The 22,340-nt window shown below is 37.3% G+C and overlaps 1 protein-coding gene across 1 annotated transcript in view; it reads left to right on the forward strand.

Annotated features, from left to right (window-relative positions):
- Positions 1-22,340, forward strand: part of LOC123506796 (rho guanine nucleotide exchange factor 11-like) — a gene marked incomplete in the record, with an annotated part of 643,649 nt that overhangs the window by 28,385 nt on the left and 592,924 nt on the right. The window contains 2 exon segments of the mRNA XM_045259143.1: positions 8,075-8,217; positions 9,673-9,780. Coding sequence (XP_045115078.1) covers positions 8,075-8,217; positions 9,673-9,780 — 251 coding nt within the window.

Here is a 22,340-nt window from a genome sequence, read left to right on the forward strand (position 1 = left end):
GGAACTGGCAACTAAGTTGATTTTTTTTTTTTAACTTCTGTTGCTCTTGGCAACTCTTATGTTAAAAATGTTTATTAGTAGTTGTAACAGGGCAAAGTAGTTTTTTTTTTTTGCAAGTATGCGTTTAAAGAATTGCAGATGGAAGGTAACTTGTATAGTATTTCTATATGTTTGTTATTGACTAGTATTTTGTAATTTTTTTATGAGGTGTGATTGCTGTATCCTTTGTGTGCTTTAACACATTCCCTGTGATATGACCCATCGGTTTGTCATTAGTTATTATCCACTGTTGCGATGCAACCCACTGGTGGATCATACAACAGTTTTCACATATATCACATTTTAATCTTAGTATTAATAGAAATTGGATAATATAGTAAAATTGCAATAAACAATATGTGTAGGAGAGCATAATAAACACTGAATGATAAATGATATGAAACTTATTTAGTTTTTGGCGTTATAAAAATTATATGAAAAATAGTCTTCCTGTTTCCAGATTTTTTTTCTAATACATGTAAAAAACTATATTATATTGCATTTTTTTCCCTACAGAAGAATGTAAAACATTGAAACAGGTATCACAATTGTACTTTCTTTGACAAGCTTCAATGATTTATTTGTATTTTTTTTATATTTTCGTGATATTATATAAACAGATTGTAAAAAAAAGCTGCCATTATTCAAATCACGTGATGTAAATACACAGCGAGGATTGGCTGCTGGCTCCTCCTCATGATCATCATCTTTCTTCCCCTCCACCTTTTCCTCCTCCTCCTCCCCTATCTAAACATTAAAAACCAAAAAAAAAAAAAAAAAAAACCAAAACCGTCGGTGTGTGGTTGGGATATGGGATAATACTACTACTACTACTACTACTACTACTACTACTACTACTACTACTACTACTACTACTACTACTACTACTACTACTACTACTACTTTAACAACAACTACTACTAAAGACTACTACTACTACTACTACTACTACTACTACTACTACTACTACTACTACTACTACTACTACTACTACTACTACTACTGGTGCATGACAGTGACTTTCCAGTTGTGCTAAAGCTGAATTTTGCAGATTTTCATAAGTGTGCGATAACGCCTAAACGCGATAACGGTAAGGCGTAATAACGGAGGGTTAGGTGTATAAATAAATGTAAGTAAAGAAACAAAACATAATAAATAAAAAATATCTGCTATAAAAATTAACTGATGAATATGTTTTTTCTAACTGAAATACAGTAAGGTCTCGGTTTATGTCAGAGTTACGTTCCTGAAACATGACGTAAGTTGATTTTGTACGTAACTCGAGTTTCCGTACATTTCAAAGCATATTATCGAGTTTTCAACCAATCATTGTTTATGGTCATTCAGGTAAGTTAAAGATTATATTGTTATATTATTTACAACTATATAGGAATATGAAACACAAGTTTGTTTTTGTTGTTGATTAGGGCCATGAATGCGAAGGACTGCAGGTTGCCGAGAGGGGTGGTCCTGAGGCCGCCAGGAGGGTGGGCAGGTCGAATGTTGTGACACCCAGGGCGGACAGCTTGGAGCTTAGTGCAGTGCGGTGGGAGTAGAAACGTGGGCAATGGGGCAGGAAATGCAATAGGAAAGGGCAATAGGTATCAACAGACAGGCGCAGATGGTGCAAGTGAGCTGCGAGTGTCGTGTGGCCCAGGCAAGGCTCCGGAGTTGTTATTGTTGTGATGGGTGCGCGAACCCTCAAGGTCGTCAACCTCCCCGTTGTCATGGTAACGGGCTTCCCATTTTCTTCTTCACTCCCTCACACACAGCTGCTGTCTCTCTTCTCATGTCTTCAATTACGTCCTCTTTTTCTTGTAGCGTAATGGTTTTCCTTTTCTTAGCATTACTGCTGTCACTAAGGAGTTTTCTCTTTGGTGCCATTGAGCAAGATACTAAGAACTTGAGTCAGTAAACGCAGAAGTGGGATAACACTCTTGCCAGGGGCGATGGTGTGGTGGAACTGAGGCAGGGTGTTATTGTATTCAAGCGTGAGGCGGGCGGTGTGACGGGTAACCACCAACAATAACAATAAATCCCGCGCTTTACGATTTATAAATTTTCAATTTTTTTAATCTTAAATTGCCTTATAGTGGACTGATGTAACTACGAGTTTGACGTAACTCGAGACCGACGTAACCCGGGACTTTACTGTATAGTTTTTTTTTTTTTTTTTTTTTTAAATACATGTAAGAAAACTATTATCTTGCATTTTTCCTTCAGAAGAACATAAAACTTTTCTATAACAAATACTTCAAACTGAGATATCACAATTGGACTTTCCTTGATAAGCTTCAATAACTGTATTTATCTTTTCATAATTTCATAATTTTCCTGATATCATCTTTATTTTTATTATCCTATTTTATCTTCTCTCTCTTCTGTTGAACTAAGTTGACCATAAAACGGTGTAGCATTCGTTTTCTAAATATGCAACAAAGAGACAAGAATATATAAACAAATTTAGGAAAGGAAAAATATAGTACAGTATAGAGATGCACTGAATATCGACACTACCAGTGGGTCGTATTGCAGAGAAGTCATAGGTTTTTCATGATACGCGATGCGACCCACTGTTGGGCAAACACTTTGACATTGCCTGTCTGTTTGGATGTTCTCATAGACAACACTGCTCTTTTCACTTCGCTGGCTTGACCAGCACTAATGTGACGACAATTTATTTGTATTGTGGTGTGGGATAGCTCGCTGCGCTGCCAATCGCATGGAACGTGTTAACCTCTTCAATACTGAGACACATTTTTACCTTGAGATTTGTGTACGATTAGACTGTTTTATTGACATTAGGAAGGGTCTTTGGAGGTCAGAAGATCAATGGCCACAGTCTTCACTATTTTAATCCCTCTTATAAGTTTCTTAACCTGTATAAAATCACCACATAGTAAGCAGAATGAATATGGAAATGCATCATGGTACTCAAGGGGTTAAGGGAAAAAGTGCAGCTGTTTTAAATAGTGGGATCATCTTGCCAGGTAGTTCTCAGGGAGGTTATTTTTGTCATATTCAATATGATATTCATCCTTGACCTATGTTTGGTGAAAAACAAATCATTGGTATTTTATTCATGATGTGCCTTTGATGTAGACAACTGTGGAATAAGGTGATAACTGATGATGAGGTGGCTGGATTTTAGTTGTGAATCATTTCGATATCTTAGCCCAACTATTCTTTTTAGCAACAATTGTTGCTAATAGAATTTCAAGGTAAATCTGTGGTCACATCCACACATCCATCACAATATGTTTCTTGTCTTTTGTAAGGTGATTGTCTGCTTTCTTGTAGAAACATATAATGACCACCTTAACCTTCACACGCACTGGATGCACATATGCATCAAAACATCTTCATGCAAAATTGCATGGATGCACAAGTGTATGAAAAAACATTTGAAATTCATTAAAAATAAAGTTTTTAGTGTAATTGCATCAATTGTTGGTGATGAAGATGAGCAAATATTTCACAAGTAATGAATTGGCAATGCTGTTACTTCCCAAAATATGTTGACGTATATGATTTGTCAGTTTCAGTATGTGACTCAGGCTATCTGCATGTAATCCAAGATGAATGCTGATTCCAGTTTTCCTTTATTTCCTTTAGATCTAATTGACACAATCACAATGACAACAGTATTGTTGTAAAGCTCATAAAGAGGAAGTTTAGGGTGATGTGTAGCATACAGAATGCTTATGGGAAAAGCTTTGCGTTACAATGTTGTGATATTTCTTTCTTTTTTGTATTTATTTTTTGTGAAAAATAAAAGTGAAATGACTTTTTAAGAAATTTTTTATCATAAAGATAATTTCCATGTGAATTTGGTGACATATAAATGTGCCAACATATAAATGTTCCTACATATGGGTTTCTAAATCTTGCAAGGCACATTGAGAGCCCACAAATGCCTGTCAGTGGAATAGGTATGGGAAAGAAAAGTTATGAAACTTACTGGTGTATAAAAGATAATAGGGATATGTGACCTCTAAGTATTCTTTGATGTAATTACTTGCCATAGCTTAGGAAGTTCAAGACAATATGGAGTATTTATTGATAATTTTTCTGTTGTTTTTGTTATTATCATTATTAAGAGCCATTACTAGTTAATTTGATATCAGTTTTCCAATGTTTCTTGGTATGTTAACCTTAGTTCTATGCATACATAGATTCAGGCATCAGCCAAGTATGTTGCATACCTGAATGTATGCACCAAGCATGTGAGGGGCTAATGTTGTTCCTTTTAGTCCAGCATCTGTTGTTAATAGTGATGGCTTACTTCTACAGTAATTAATACTGAGAATGTTATTGTGTTGGAAAATATTGACACAAGCACATTCCTTCCTGGCCATTCTGTTTCTGCAGTATTAGATTGCCAATGTTCTTTTCCTAAACTATCAACAGTAGTACTGTCCTATCACTCACCCTATTTCAAACACAATTGAGATACAAGTTTAATTCATTCAATGACAGAGCTTGTATCTCAAAAACTTGTATCTCAAAAAAAAAAATCCCTTTGAAATGCATTGAAATGCCATTAATCTGTTCCAGTCTCCCCAAAAAAAGCACCCCTTTTTGTTTTTTATGTGTTTTCAGGTAAGAAAAAGATATTTATCAGTAATAATTATTGCACAGAAACATAATAAAACATAACAAAAGATAAAATAAATAGATAAACTACTATATGTCTTGGAGGGTGCATCCCATGGGATGTTACCTTACTGCATCCCCATCCTCACTTGGGATTGTCGGATCAACTGAAGCATACACAAATGTAGCCACCCACAGAAGACTGGGTGCTCTAATAATCACAGAAGAGGTCATTGATGATCATGTAAACATTATTCATTGAATAAATGAAGTTTTAAGTAGGAGAGAGAGAGAGAGAGAGAGAGAGAGAGAGAGAGAGAGAGAGAGAGAGAGAGAGGGGGGAGGGTGAGAATAGAGGCTGCACCACTGTAGCCGTAGAGGTTTGTTTACATCGTTCTTCCCACCCTCTGTGATAAGTGTTGATGGAGGAGGTAGTGGAGAGAGGAGAAATTTGTTTAGCCTTTTCAGTTAGGTACACATTCATACTTTATCATTGTATGAAAATATATAAAATAACAGCAAAAGTTTATTTAGTGTTCTTACCTTAGAGAGACACGTTTTCAGCTAGTAGTGGTAAATGGTGGAGGAGGGAGGGAGGGAGGGAGGGAGGGAGGAAGGAAGGAAGGAAGGAAGGAAGGAAGGAAGGAAGGAAGGAAGGAAGGAGGAGGGAGGGAGGGAGGGAGGGAGGAGAGGGAGGGAGGGAGGGAGGAAAGGATGCAGGCACCACTCACACATAAACATTAAACAAAAATTAAAACTGTACTTTCTTGAGATAAAAAACAAGGTGAGTAAATAGTATGAAAATGATGAAAGAATAATCACAGTGTAAGAGATCCAAGGGAAACATGTAGATATTAGCTTAGCTGAGGCTGGACTGATGCGCTGAGCCGCCGACTATAGCAGCAACATCCCCAAGTATGTCTCGTATCTCAAAATTTTGCTCGTATCTCAAAATAGAAAAATTATTCGTAGCTTTTATCTAAAAAAAACTTGTATCTCAGGTACCACTGTACAGGCAACCCCCATTTAACGAAGGTTCACACAACGAAATTTCGCTACAACGAAGGTTTCATTTTACTACCATCTGCTCGTTTAACGAACACCAAACTCGTTTTAACGAAGTTTTAGCCAAGTAATTTTTTCCAAATTTGAAAGCCCGTATCATGCAAGCTGACAGGCTTTTGAATACATCAGGAGCTACTGGTACTAAGGCCTGCCTCAGGAGAAATCCTGAGACACCTGTAGAATAAAGATCAAGATCAAGCCTCTCGTGGACAACACAGGCTCTGCTGATACAAAGGCCTAACTCAGAAGAAATTCTGCGTCACCTGTAGCATCAAGATCAAGATCACGCGCACCACTCACTCCCAGTCAATACATAACAGCGTCACCAGCAGCTCATCTTCCCTAGTTCAACTTACCACCAAAACACCCTGCAATGTGGCCTAACGTTCCTAAGAAGACCAGGAAGTGTCTTACTCTCAAAGTGAAGCTGGGTATTATTCACAGACACGAGAGAGGCCAGAAAACTAATAACATTGCTTGCCACCATCTTGACTCCATCTACTGTCTACTATTTTCAAGTCTATTAAGAAGGCTGGTGAGACCGTATCTTCCTTGAAAGCTAAAAGAACCACCTGAACTCGTGACTCTACAATGGATAAAATGGAAAGCCTTGTGGAAATGTGGTACAAAAGTTTTGTATGCGGTACCATGATGCACACTTTGTTTACATTCCACAGCTTGTCGGTTAGCGTCTTTCCCATTTCACTCTCCCTCCCTTCATAAAGTTAAGATCATCAACATTATAAAGTTACGTACATACATACATTAGTGTACATTATAATGGCTTGAATTAAACTACCTAAATGTTTAACTTCATAAGTTTTACTTTCATTAAACCTTTTACTGTACTATGATGCACTCTCGCTTTGCTTACTCTCAATGGAAGTTCAAATCAGGGGTTAAACTTGTTATAATTGGTTCGCTTAACGAAGTTTTGCTTAACAAAGTGTTTTTTAGGAACGTAACCCCTTCGTTAAAGGGGGTTGCCTATATTAATGATCTCAGTCGAATGCCTTGGACCATCTATTCTTGCACTGATGCCTACATATCTCAACATTACTTGTCTGATGACTAACATGAATGCTACTGTTCATGCACAATAAATACAGAATGCCAAATTTATAAAACTTCATACTATTATGGATTGGGGAAATAAAAATTTTGCATCATACAGTGTCTCAAAAACTCAATTTCTTCATCTATTGACTCAATATAACCTTCCAATGACTTTTACCTCTTCTTCACCCATAAACTTTTCCTTAGCTCTACACTGAGCAGATTTGGATAGCCTTTAATCCCTAAAGGATGGGTGGTATCTATAATTGATGCAACATAGAGTATGGGTAGCATCTATAGGTGACTTGCATTTTGTGGGCTTAATTTCAGATTTCCATATGAATTTTTGGACAAGTATTCTTTGCAATGCTGTCTCCCTCTTGGCCTCATTGTCCTGTGAACTACAGTGATGACTACTGGGAAACTTAATCATTCCTATTTTGATTCCTCAGATGGGGATAAGTGGCCAGTGACTTCCACTCCAGATAGGGCAAATTTGCCCCAAAGGCACTGTTAAACTGTGTTTCACTCATGTGCATTATCCCAGCCATAACAATTACAATTTATTTCCTTGTGTATTATAAGTGACAGACAACAATACTATTTCCTATAGTGTGTCTACATAATGATAGATTTAGGCATTTATGTGAGAGAGTGACTGAGAAATACTGGTTAGGGAAGCTCAAGCTGTAGCCCTAACCAAGCTGCCACATGGCATGGAACCATCTGAATGCAGTCTGAAAGTTGTGTCACTTCATCACTTCACCAGAGATACCACATCATGATCAAGTTTGGGAGATTAAAGAGGAAGGATTGATAAGTGTGATACTATTGGTCAAGGCAAAGTTGAAAAATTGGTGATGAGAGAGAGAGAGAGAGAGAGAGAGAGAGAGAGAGAGAGAGAGAGAGAGAGAGAGAGAGAAAGACTAGTCTGTTTTATACCTTCTGTGTTTCCATAGTAACTTCCTGGGATTAATACATTTTCTTTTACTTTTAATGATTGCTATATCAGCCTTTTTTGATGGAGACAAAGTATTGCACAATTATCATAGATTGAACTTTTTATCAGTCAGTATCAAAGGTATAGAAGAAGGAACATTTGCTCTATGAGATTGTGATGAACTGTAAAGCTTGGTTGCTTTTTTTATGGATGTTTTATAAGCTTTTTCTCAAACTTCTCATTTTGGTATTTAATACCTCATGAAAATACTGTATGTATAAACATGACATTTTATCAGAATATTTATTGTTGTCACTCAAGTATCTGTACATTGTGTGTCTTGCTATGAATTATGTTAATATTAGCATTATCTTCCAGGCTGGAGTTGATATTGGAGGGAAATGATGACCGACCAAGTGATTCCAGCAATTTGCGAACGGTGGTGATCCACCGGGGCGAGCGTGGTTATGGATTCACTGTATCTGGTGAAAGTCCTGTCATTGTGCAAGATGTGAAGGATGGTGAGTTGGGGGTAACAGCTATGATGATATTGATGGCTTTGGTTGTGGTGACTGATTTTTATGTATGACAGAATTGGCAAGCTTAGTTTGGTATAGGACAGTCTGTGTGGGCTGTTGTAGGGCATGCCAAACTACACACCTCTATGGTGTAGGACAGGCTTTGTAGTCTCAATTGTGATGGTGGATAGGCTACATGGAAATTCACGTGTAACATCTATGCATTATTGGTTTGTGTTGTGACTTGTATATGAAATTTAAAGTTATATTAAGGGTTAGTTACAGTCAATCTATAAAAAAATTAAGTTAATTATTAATATGAATAAAATTGGAAGTAGATCTGAGCACATTGTACTAAAATTTTGTATTGATGTGGCAAGTTGTGAACTAAAGCTCACTTCTTGATATGAATTGATACCTTGTAGCTGCCCAGTAGCTATCAGTTAGTTTGGACGAGCTGAATAGTCCTATGAAGAGGCACTCTAGTTACTCTACCAGTTGCCTATAGTTAAGAGTCATTAAGATGGGATGAACTTACAAGCTCGAACTATTGGATATCGCAGGAAGCTGCATTAATTATGAAACATGGCCAGTCAGGTGGTTTGAAAATCCTATGATTACAATTGTCACTGGTTGTCATCATCTTTTCCAACCACATAAACCACAGCTAATTTATATATATATATATATATATATATATATATATATATATATATATATATATATATATATATATATAAACTTAGCTGTGGTTTATGTGGTTGGAAAAGATGATGACAACCAGTGACGAATTGTAATCATAGGATTTTCAAACCACCTGGACTGGCCATGTTTCATAATTAATGCAGCTTCCTTGCGATATCCAATAGTTCCGAGCTTGTAAGTTCATCCCATCTTAATGACTCTTAACTATAGGCAACTGGTAGAGTAACTAGAGTGCCTCTTCATAGGACTATTCAGCTCGTCCAAACTAACTGATAGCTACTGGGCAGCTACAAGGTATCAATTCATATCAAGAAGTGAGCTTTAGTTCACAACTTGCCACATCAATACAAAATTTTAGTACAATGTGCTCAGATCTACTTCCAATTTTATTCATATTAATAATTAACTAATTTTAATATATATTTATATATATATATATATATATATATATATATATATATATATATATATATATATATATATATATATATATATATATATATATATATATATATATATATATATATTTGTGATGCTTTCTGTGATTATGTGTTAGCAGAGAGACAATTGGGTGAGTGAAAGTTTTAAATAGCTCCCACAGGCTGTGTGGTCTTAGATGTGATGGTGGAAAGGCTGTGTGGATTCAAGTGTTGTGCAAAACAAAATCATAAGGATAAAGTTTAATTGTAATTTGAATTAGAATGACAAGGGAAGCTTTTCTATAATAGTATTGATTATATTTTGCCTTAACAGGAGGACCTGCAGCTCAGGCTGGTGTCAGGAAGGGAGACTCCATCATTGAGGTCAATGGAGCAATAGTGTCACAGATCAATCACAAGGAGGTGGTACAGATCATCAAGTGTAAGTGTCAAGTCAGATTTTCTTTGTGGAGTGAAAGACCGTGTTTTCAGTTTTTATAGTTTTGCTTATTGGAATGTTTGGCTGAGCTGTAATGCTGAAGCTCCAGTGAATAACCCTTGTCTTGACTAGGTGTGCTTTGGTAAAGAAATCTTTTTATAACTGTAACACACATGAATTGATATTGTTAATTGGAGGGAGATAGTTATATTTGCAAATGGAGAAATACAATGGCAGGAATTAGAAGTGAGTGCAGGAAATAAAAAAAAAAAAAAAAAAAAAAAAAAAATTGCCTCTGTTGACACTGAGAAGGCTTTCAAGATCTGTAAGATTTTCACTTGTATGTGGTATTTATAAGGGATGTACAGTCAACTCTCAATTAACGTGACTTGAATAATGTGATGTCGATTATTGCAACTTGATATTTAAGGAGATACGGTAAAATAATGCAATTTATTCAATTTAATGCGGGTTAACTCAACTTTATGACATCACATGCACCCACACTGCTTCTGATGGGAACTGCACTGGCCCAGGATCCAAGAAACTTAACCCCTTCAACACAAAGACATATATTTTGCATCATCGGGATGCTCTTGACATATCCAATGACTTGCATATTGTATCATGGCTGTTTTCTGCTGAGATGGTGTGTTTCCTTTCTTGGATATTGTATGAGATCTCTCAGAATGTGGGTCATATACATATGTGGTGGCATACTTGACTTTGATCATTATTACAAAAGTGTATGACCCTCTTATATTAGGATAAGTACTGATGTGCCATGCTGGAAATAATTGTTTTATTTATTTTTGTTATGGTACCAATAGATTAGTTTACCATAAGAATTAACCTTTTCTTTCATTTGTCATCTTCAGAAAATGGCCTTGGGAAGGCAGACTATATTTTTTCTCTAAAGTTTGTATGGGTTTATTTCTTATTTTACGTACCAGTTATGAAAAATCACTTACCATGATTATTTCTGTAGTGCAGAGAGAGAGAGAGAGAGAGAGAGAGAGAGAGAGAGAGAGAGAGATAACTGCCACAGAGTCTAGTATCTCCCCACCCCGATCCAACCCATATATGGTGCCAGGAGCTGTTTTCTGTTGCCCAGAGTGCAGAGGTTAATGTCTTTGCATTTCTTGATGTTATCAAAACAGCATGAAAAGTTGTTATTTTGCCTCATTAAAACTTTCTAATGACTTTAAGGGAAAAACTTATATGATAAAATGTTATCCCATTTCCTGTCAATAAGTACATGAAGTTTCAAGGCAGCATGTATAATTGGTTATTTTATACAGTTTTTCAAATCTCAAATAATCTTGTTAGATCCAACTCTTTTAAGTTTTAAAACTTTAGCACCCACGTTATGTGTTTATTAAAATAAGTAGTGATGAGTCACCAAGAGCAGGATTCAGTACAGAGAAGTGAGAGAGAAGTATCAGTGGTAAACTAGATACAGATAGTTCTCGTTATACGGTACTTCGTTATCCGGTAAATTCACAGTTAGTTTTTTGTAATTATTACCCTTGATTCTATATACGGTAAGAAAAATTCACAGATATGGTATCCGCTGGTGTTTTGCTTGCACAGTACCGAAGCGCCACCACGCCGCGTGGCCACCACAACAATCAGTCTATTCCTGCGTTTCCCACTGAACACAAGTGAAACCTTTACGGCGTGTTGTTTGTGGACATTATGAATAAGGCCTGAAATCCCTACTGTCCCTTAGCCCGCAAAACTCGGGACAAGTCGATAGACGTTCATCACGCATGACTCAGGGTACGTTGATAGACGTTTAGGCATTTTGGCTGTATTTTGGCTATTTTCTTCCTGTTTTCTTTGCTTATGAGCTGACAACACTTATCAGGAGTAAACATATGCTATACGTCACTGTGTCACCAGCTCCCACGATGGATGGTGGAAGCGATAGTGATTTCACGATGTCCAGTACTGCCACCTATCCAGCGCCTTACTAACACTTACTACTAATAATAAAACAGAGAGAGAGAGAGAGAGAGAGAGAGAGAGAGAGAGAGAGAGAGAGAGGATACAAGGAGCCCCGTTTTCTATCGATCTAGCCAAGGCCGCTGGACCTGATCGGACGCAAAGCCATGTACACTGATGATACCACCTCATTCAACCCATGATATTTTGGTAACCATAATATCTAGAGACTTTTGGTTTTTTGCATTGCAAAGAGGAATAGTTGCTTGTGGGCAGAACACCATTTGTACTCACTCGTTAATTGAATTTCCAAGTGTGATCAGTACGTGAATACAAGCTATTTTGTGTTTCTGCCAAACCTACCAAGTTAGCGTGAGTGAAAACTCCCAACATCCCTGAGTTTTAGGGGTTTGCTTCGGGAGGGACATCAAATGATAGAATGCATGGCGAGTGAAAGATAAATAGAAAAATTTTCTGTATTTCTTTTGTGTAGTACTTTACATTTTTTTTTATATGACTATTTTCATGTAATTTCATGTCTGTAGGGGTGACTTTTGACATGCTGGAACACATCCTCTATTATTACGTCATAATGGGTTCAATATACGATAATTTCGATTTGCGGTAAGGTAAGGTTTTCAGGAACACATATGTACTGCATAATGAGGATTTTATTTATTTATTTATTTTTTTTATTTATTTTTTTTTAAACGTAGGGAAGAGGGCCAGCCAAGGACAAAAAAATATGTACCTGGTGATGATTGAGGCCATCAGCCGCAGCATCACAACACGAGTCATTATTATCATCACTTTCATGTATATGTCATCCATAATCATCCCTGTTAGTCAAAGAGAATGTAAAAAAGACAGACAAAATCATATCAGCATCAAAGACTCAGCCCAGCTGCCAGAACAGGGAATTACCATGTGGGTGGTACTGGTATTTATTGCTTTATAATTAGCTGACAGTTAAAGGGGAAGGATCCAGAGATTTTTAGTTATTGAAGAAAATTAAAGCTACCCTGCTCTATTTGTGTCAAAAAATAGGATTTCAAACTCTCAATCCATAAAACACATGTGGAGAATGCACCTGGTGTGTAATCAGATGCTTGTATAGATGATTAGTGACACATCTCAAGCCTAGTCATAGTAAAAGGGTTAATGACAGATTTTGGAAAAACTACATTATCATTAACAGTTTCATATACTTCCATTTTCCACCAGTATCTATCAAGAAAATATCATCTCAGGATTATTTTACCAGTCAAATTAGGAAATAATTGTCAGTATTACATGTCTACACGTATTGGTAGGTAGTCATTAGTTTAAAAACAGCATCAGATGGTATCTTATTTATTCAAGCATGTCTTTTTTTCATTAAATTCACTATAGTATACTATTCTTTGAAGATATGTCTTGATTAATAGAAAAGTTCATAATGTCAAAGTATCTTCCATACTCGTCCTTGTATAAGAAATAAATCCAACATTGGCTACTAATGAGACATGTACATTCATGCATGCAAAGAAGAATGCAACCATATTATGCTAACTTGTATTTGCAGTAATTTTCTGTGCCACCTACTCGTAATGGAATATTCACCAACTCAAATATCAAGGAATTACTACTACCGTCACTACAATCATCACCATAATTTTGAAAAGCTCCAGTACATATTTGCATGTGTCATCCATATTCACCTTGTAGCACCTTCGCAGCATATGGAGAAATTGAAAAAAGGTTTTCTCTACGTTTCTTTAGGTATCTTTCAAGTATGCCCATGCCAAAGCACATTTCAAAATAATTTGAAATAAGGCCTCTACGACATTTTGAATGCAACTCTATGCATGATGTCATGAAGTCATGACATCACTCTATCACATTCAAATTCATATATTCAGATAGATGGGCTGTCCACATATTGGTATATGACATATCTTTCTCATATGAATGTATAGGTATGAATGAATTATGGACTAACTAAAATTGTAAATGGGATGTGAAATGTCATTAGAATAAGTTGCTGTATGGAAAATAATTTACAGGACTAAGAATGAATCATTGTTGAATCATGAGTGTCTGCTTCATATTTCCAACTGGTAAAAAGGTGGTTATTCGTACTTTGCTGCACAATAAGTAATTTGCTTTTATCCAGCTGATGGGCTTCTGACCACAGTAGTGCCATGACTGACACTCTCTGAGCACTGATACTTTTTTGGGTAGCTTAATGGGGAGTTTTCAGAACTAGTGGTTGTCACCAAGTGACAGCACAACGCATGTCCACTTTGCTCACACAAGGGTAATATGAAATATCCCTACATTGTAATTCTATAAACATAGAGATGCAAAAAGTTGATATAATATATTTTCTACATAATTCCTACTAAGTAGTAACACAGGCAAAATCAATCCCTATTCATGAAAAGATTTATATAAGTTGGTTTTCTAGTGAATTGGCATTGAGGATAATTTGGTCATCTTCAAATTTCCAAAAAAGTATACACCCTTGATTGGAAGTTTATTAATTCAGTCAACAGTAAACATAAAGACAACATATCTGTGTCACTTAAAAGTCCAGACCACACAGATCAACTTACTGTTATATGGAAACAACAATTCTAATTAGGAATAGTGAACTCAAGTACCTGGCGAGAGTATTGTTGTCTTACCTAACCTGGGCTGGTCACCTGTTCAAGAAACACAGTTGGACAAATAGTTAGTTACTGCTATAATGTCCTTGCCACTATATCATGAGGAAGAGGAAAGCTTCACATATTTCTCTCTCCTTAATCTACAGTATTCCTGTGATATGCTTGCTCTGTGTTCTTGATCTTGATCTTGATACTACAGGCGACTCGGGATCACTCCTGAGCTGGGCCTTTGGATCGGCAGCTCCTGTAGACGACAAAAGAAAGGCACACAGAATAAAAGGAAAAAAAAAAAAAGAAAAAGGAAACAGGGTCCTTTGCTCTAACCGTCTGTACATCTGGCACGCCACATTCTCTCCAGAAACTCCTTCACCGCCTCAATCATCCTTTCATTCGTTTCTCTACTCAGTCCCAGCAGCACCACCATCCACTCCCTCCCCGTCTTTTCCACTCTTTCGTTCCTATTATGCCCTAACTCAGTCAACACCACTTGCATCATCTCATACCTGTCTCTGGCATACTTCACACACTCCAGCATCACATGCTCCACCGTCTCGTCCTCTCCCGAGTCACACATCTGGCACACTTTGCTGCGGGACTCAGACCACCTGTAACTCCTTGCATTCACATCCATACACTGTGCCCTAGCTCTGAAGAGAAGATCACCACCCAGGCTTCCATCGTACCACCTCTCATACATCGGGGCCTCTTTCACCTTGTACCATTCCAGAGTAGTCTTTCGTTCCATCCCATTCCTCCATTCATTCAGTCCCATACTCTTCACATCTCTGTCTATCTCACTCTTCCACTTCCTCACATCCCATTCTGTTCCCACTCTGCCTCCTCTTGTCACGACCCATTCCAGCTCATTCTGATTCACCCCAGCCATTCTCACTGCCCACCCAACTTGTTCAATTGTTTTGTGGTATCTTGATCTTGATCTTGACTTGTGAAAATGATGTTACAAAAATAACTACATCCATATATCACAGTATGCTGAGTCATACTGTATAGTAGTCAAAGTTTTTACCTTTTTCATTGTCCAAATCAATAGATTTTAATCTTGTAATATGCTGTATTTAAGATATTGATAGCAGTATTACAAGATAATCACGAACTATTTCTGTTTTGACCAACTCTCCCAAAATTATCCATACAGGATATTTAAAAGTAGATGCAGAATGTCAATAGTATCATAATAATCAGTGTTCTATGAATCTGTATGCACCTGGGATTTAGTACAACAATATTTTAGCTTATATTGTAAGGGAACATGTTGCAGCGGTGACGTCTGGTGGATTAGTTCTGAAAATTCCCCATTGTTATATTCCCAATGTTTGATATCTACCACACTACCTGAGCAAAGCTAGGTAAATTTTGGATAAGTGCTACAAAAATACGTTCTGTGAATGAATATAGTACAGGGGTCCTCTTTCAGTGCACAACTCGGTCAGTACATTTCTGACTTTATGGGCACCCTCACTTGTTACCATCACTTACAATGCTCAAATTTTCTGACTTTATGCACACTTGGCAAAAGAAACTTTTGTTTTAAAACAAAATGTATTTGCTAAAAAAAGCTTTTCTGCCAAAAAACAATAAAATAGATTAAAAGAAATAAAAAAAATATATTTTAACAACAAAAAACAATAATTAAATGTCAAAATATATAAACTAAAGATTTCATAACAAAAAACCAATGAGACAATTTGTGTTGGTCTTGCCACGTTGTCCCAGCTTACCCGTGTTACAGTTTTGTATTTCAAGATTTCTAAGCATTATGATACTATTTTTATAGATCAAAAGAAATTCAGAAATGGTATTTTAATAACAAAAATAATAATTAAATGTCAAAATATATAAATTAAACATTACATAACAAAGTAGCATTGAGACAGTTCGATGTCATGCTTGTTTTGGTCCAGTTACGTTTGCTCAGCATTATGATATTTTTAACCTTTGTAGGTTGGTGATATGTAATATTAGTGATCTTTCTAGATTTGTAAATATGGCTTCTTCCAAAGAGAAGGGTATTACAGGTATAGCTTATCAAGAAATGTAAAATATTTTCGCTTCAAGAGAAACTAGACATCATAGCCAAGGTTGAGGCAGGTGAGAAGCTCTGTGAAGTACAGGTTGAACCCCGATTTAACGGCAAGGTCGGGGATTTGCTGTTGCCGTTAAATCGATTTTGCCGTTAAAGCCGATAAATACTAAAAATATAAGAAAATAATAAAATAAAAAGTTAGGTAAGCCACTATCCAACTTCTTCAATAACTCAACTTTCTGTGCAATAGTCAATGACAAACGCTTTTTCTTTTCACTTGGACCACTTTTTCCAAAGTCTGCAGGCCTTTTCGAAGCCATTTTGCCAAAATATATCACCGAACTAACAAAGACTAGGGCCAGAAGTAAGCGAATCGTCTTCTCTCTATGCTGTCTAGGCGGAAATAGCGCTTGTGGCGGAAACTGCACGTGGGTTGGAGCGGCACACCAGAGCCGGTACATTGGTGCGGCGGAATCGGTACTAGGCGATGCCGGTAAATGCCGAAATGCCGTTAAAGACAACACTATGTTCCCACCGGAAATTTTTGCCGTTAAACACGGGATTCCGGTAAATCGCGTGCCGTTAAAGCGGGGTTCAACCTGTAGACAGATTTTACTCTATTAATGAGTCCACAGTACGTAACATGGGAAAATGTAAAGATACCATAAAGAATGCAGTGCAGGAATGATCGATATGGGGACCCTTATGGTGGGGTCTCAGGGGTCAGTCATGGTGGGTCCCAGTCTCAATCATTTTATAACATAGGGTTCTATTTTTCCATTAATGCATTTTCAACATTTTTTCTAGACAAGGAATGGAATGGACAGTGCCATGATCTATTTGAATATTATTTAGAATTTTATTTATTGGACTGAAATAAATATATACAGGTTTCCCTCGTTTTACGATTGGGTTGTATTCCTGATGAAAACTAGATCGAATAACGAATGATCGAATAACAAACTAAAGGTTCAATAGTATTTAATTCAGTGGGGGAGTAACTTTGACCTACCTTATATTGAAAGATAGAGAACACTTTTCTGTGCTACCCAAAGAGGTAGTGTTTCAGACTCACTATTTTTTATACAGTGGTTTCCCCTATAGGCCTATATCCACTGGAAAGATGAGAAAAATGAGCTTCAGTCAAGTTAGTAGGTGTCACTCATACTTACAGTAGGTGAAGTCTTAATAAAAATTCAGAAAAAAAAACATGTTCCTCGTCATCTAAAGAGGATGGAACATGTGGCAGTGTGTTGAGTGTGAAAGCCATCTCCTTGTCATCAGAGGATGTAGAGCTTACATCCTGGGCAGCAGGTGGAAGGCCAGACTTAGATGGTGTAGACAGCACTGGTGATGCGGCTGGTGCAGCCAATGCAGCAGATGAGGCAACAGGTCTGAAGAAGCTGGAGATTTTTGTCTGTCTTGCCATCTCTTTCTTGGCCTTAAATATTTCTTTATAAACTTTGAAGGCTTGGTCTGCATTGTAGGTTACTGTTGCACTTCGTGATGGATTTGGGTCCTTGATTTTATCAAGGATTGCATCAAGGTCAGTGAACACCTCACATAGTGTTTTGATGTCGAGGCCTCTTTGTGTTGTATTTTCATCATCATCATCATCATCATCATCATCATCATCATCATCATCATCATCGTTGCTATGGAGAGGATGCTGTTCATCCAACTCCATCGACTCTTTGTTGCTGAGTGGCACACCATGGGACTGCAGTAAGTCATTTATATCATTCTCATCCACCTCACTGAAGACAGCCAGATGGAAGAGCCTGACAATGTCTTTGCAAATGATGGCCACATCATTTAATCCCATGAAGTCGTCATCTGGCTTCACACACACGGCCCACAAGTTTTTCCAACGGTGTTTCATTGTTCTGTCACTCACTCCCCTCCATGCTTTACTAATATTATCAATGGCCTTTTTGATATTACAGTTGGACCATAAGTTCTTGATTGTCAGCTTGTCTGGCCTGTCAGCTGAGTTGATCTGCTGACTCATTGTACAGCGTTGGTAATAGGCTTTAAAAGTGGCGATTACACCTTGGTCTATGGGCTGGATGAGTGCAGTGGTGTTTTTGGATGGAAACATAACTTCTATGTTGTCTGCCCAGTCTTCCATGGTGTTGGGTGGCTTGGGGCATTATCAACCAGGAGGAGGAACTGGTTGGCAATGTTTTCCTTGGCAGCGTAGTCATGCAGTGCAGGGGACAGGTAATTCACAACGTAGTTCTGGTTTATAGTTGATGTCATCCAGCCCTTCTTGTTGGATATAAAAATCACTGGAAGATATTCTTTCACATAACCTTGAAGTGCTGTTGGATTTTGTGCATGGTAAATAAGGAGAGGTTTCAGCTTTAGATCTCCAGCCACATTACCATCTAGCACCAGTGTTAAACAGTCTTTTGATGCTTTAAATCCTGGTGCTGCTTTCTCCTCCTTTGCAATAAAAGTTCTTGAAGACATCTTCCAATATAGACCTGTTTCATCATAGTTGATGACTTGTTTGACTGTGTAACCACATTCCTCAGTTTGTTGCTTGAGTGTTGGCTTGAATGCTGCAGCTGCAGTTTCATCAGAACTTGCTGCTTCACCACTCATTTTAATGTTGTGTAGGGCTGTTCAACTTTTAAATTGGTCAAACCAGCCCATACTGGCATTGAAAAACTACCCTCTCCTTCAGCTCATAGCCCTTCTTCTGTAAATCTGTTAAAATGGAGAGGCTTTACATCGTCACAACAGAGGTAGAAAGGCATGCAGCGGTGAGTCTGGTCATCTATCCAGAGCCTTAACAGCCTCTCCATTTTTTCCATTATTGGCAATCTCTTCCTTGTTAGTCTTTTGGCCATTAATGTGGAAGCTGTCTCACCTGCTTTTTTCACATCAGTGGCTTGCTTAATGATGGTGGAGATGGTGGACTGGGGCAGTTGCATGGTCCTGGTGATTTGGTTAGCACCTTAACCCCTTTTCATGATACTTTACAATTTCCAGTTTCTTTTCCAAGGATAAGCTTTTCCTTGGCCTTTTGCCCTTAACTTCACCACCACTTGGTGTTGCAGGCTGTTTGAGGACATAACTCACTTGCAGTAACCAGCAATAAGTGTGAAATTAACCAAATCACAAGCACTGTGTAGAGACAGTCTGGGAGTCAGGGAGAGTGAGTACAACGAAAAGCCAAGCGGGAATCGTTTTGATAGGTGGCTGGTGCAGTGTGGGTGGTGCTAAGATTGCGCGGTGCCTTTGTTTACATTCTAGTGCTTGGTTGAAGAGCAGATAAATGAGTAAGGACAACGGATAATGTGCGAATGGGCATATTTCCTAATGTTTGTAAAATAAAGATATTGAATAATGAGGCATCGAATAACAAGGGAAACCTGTATTTATATTTGCTCAGTTTGGGTTACCAGCTATTGGAAGCATAGTAAGGAACATGCCCTGTATATCTTTGGCATTTGTTTAGTATGTGTATTTACCTAGTTTTGCATAGTTGTATTGTACAGGGTTCAAGCGGGGCTCATAGTGTCCTGTCTCCATGTCTCTACATATCTGATTTTTCTTTAAAGCTATGCACATTATGTGCTGTAACAACTTCACTCAATGCATTCTATTTTTCCACTGTTCTTTGTGGAAAACTATTTTCCAATATCCTTCACACAGGCAGTGGCAAAGTGGATAAGGTGTTGAGCCATGGGATCGGGCAGATGTCCATGCGTAGGTTTGAATCCCACCATGTACAGCCTAAGAAACTTTGCCATTTGTCGAGTGGTTTAAAGTTAACTACATGTCACTATGATTTCCAGGTTCTAGGTGGTTACACCAAAGATGCGCTTGGGTGGTGATATGGGCCCTAATATGGGTACCACTATAAATAAAATTGCCTGCACCACTAATAGGTGGAAGCTGAACAGTGCTTCCTATACATACTCTTCAAGTAGACATACAGGTGCTATAGGCCATAGGGAAAAAAAAAAAAAAAAAAAAAAAAAAAAAACTGGCTCTCCCTAATCTTCTTTGCATGTCCTCTTGTCCTTCCAGCTTCTTGTGTCACCAGCACCAGGTCTTCCTTGTCTATCTTTTCAGTGCCATTAACTATTCTATACAATGTTATTAGGTCTCTTTCTTTTTCTATCTTGTAAGGTTGGTGGTTGCATTTCCTTCAGCCTTTCTTCACATGTTAGGTCCTTTAGTTCTGGCACCATCTTTGTAGCTATCTTCTGGATCCATTCTAATCTTCTTATTCTTTTTCAAGCTCACCAACCACACCACTGCTGCATATTCCAACTTTGGACGTATCTTTCTTGTGTAATAATTTTTTTTATCATATCTTTGTCCAACTACTGAAATGCCACTCAAATATTAGTCAACACTTTATATGTTGATCCAAATATCTTACTTATGTGTTTTTCAGGGTTCAGATTTTCGTGTATAACCACACCAAGATCTTTTTCCTCTTGAGTCTATATTATTTGTTCCTCTCCCATCAAATAGTTCCATACTGGTCTTCTCTTACTCTTTCCTAATTCGATTATGTGTCACTTCTTGGCATTGTGTGTGTGTGTGTGTGTGTGTGTGTGTGTGTGTGTGTGTGTGTGTGTGTGTGAGAGAGAGAGAAAAAATATTTCTAGTCTTAATTTTTATGATCAATTGTAATATACACAATCAAACTTTTTTCTTATATTTGTTGCATTGTACAATATTTAATGGTGAAGTAACTTTTTATGGTGAAAAGTTTTGCAACCTGCTGAAATCAAGATAATGAACTGCTTGTGCAGGTTTTTATAATTGGAATAGATATGAGCAGTTTCCTTCTGTTTGTTACAGACACAGCTATGCATGAGCAGGTGATATACATATATTAAGGTTGGGCATGGCTTTCCTTCTTACTAATTCTGTGTTATTTGTCTTTTTTATACTGGCACTCCTTATGGTAAGTACAGGCCAGAGATAAGGGTGAGGCTCATTGGTGATGGGTGTGTGTATTACATTGCACTCAAGACTTATTAGTTTGATTTTTGTCTTTGATTGACAATTTGATTCATGCTTGCTGTGGAATGAGGTGATATGAAACTTTCCTAGTGGAGGAGTGTCACAACAATAGACATTTTAGTACCTTATAGTTTGCTGTGTTCTTTTTACAAGCTTATATTTTCAAAGTTTTAGTTCAGAAACCAAAACAGTTTTCCCCATCAGAATCAATGTAAAATGGATTGATTTTTTTTCTGGACACATGGCTTTCTTTTCTTAGCAGCTTATGGCAAATGCTCTCACGGCCAAGGTGGCTTCACTATGACATCTCCAGCTTAGAAATTTCTTATCCAGAAAGGATGTATTGAGTCAACTCAGTGACATTGAACTTATCTAAAGGTATCATTTAAGTCACACAGGTATTCTCTTGTCATCATTCTAGTGAGGCAAGCCTTACAGAGTGACACAAAGTAGAGCAATCCACTTACCACTGAACTGAAGGTATATCTTGCGACCTGGAAAACTTATTGGTTAAATGCATTTGTGTAGTAGTCATGGTGGTGGGGATCATTCAGAACATCACAGATGGCTTGGAATTATTCCTAAGTAATGAAATTTGTTTATGTGAAGTTTTTTTTAAAGTGATCACATTGAACTATTTCAAAGATTTAATTATGGTCTATCTGCTGTCTCTCCTCAAATTTTTTTAAATGTTAGAAGTATTTATATTAACTTTGAATTCATAATAAATGGCAGCTTTTGCTTTATTTCTTAGTGTAATTTGTAGCTTTGTTGAAGAACTGAATTATGGTATGGCAAGTGAAGCAATTCATTTCAAAGTTTTATTAAAATACCCATTTTTTAAAATAAAAATACCAATTTGTTCAAAAAGGGAAGTGTTTCACACACATACACACACACACACACACACACACACACACACACAC

This window comes from Portunus trituberculatus, chromosome 20, assembly GCF_017591435.1.
Source record: "Portunus trituberculatus isolate SZX2019 chromosome 20, ASM1759143v1, whole genome shotgun sequence".
NCBI classification, from domain to species: domain Eukaryota; kingdom Metazoa; phylum Arthropoda; class Malacostraca; order Decapoda; family Portunidae; genus Portunus; species Portunus trituberculatus.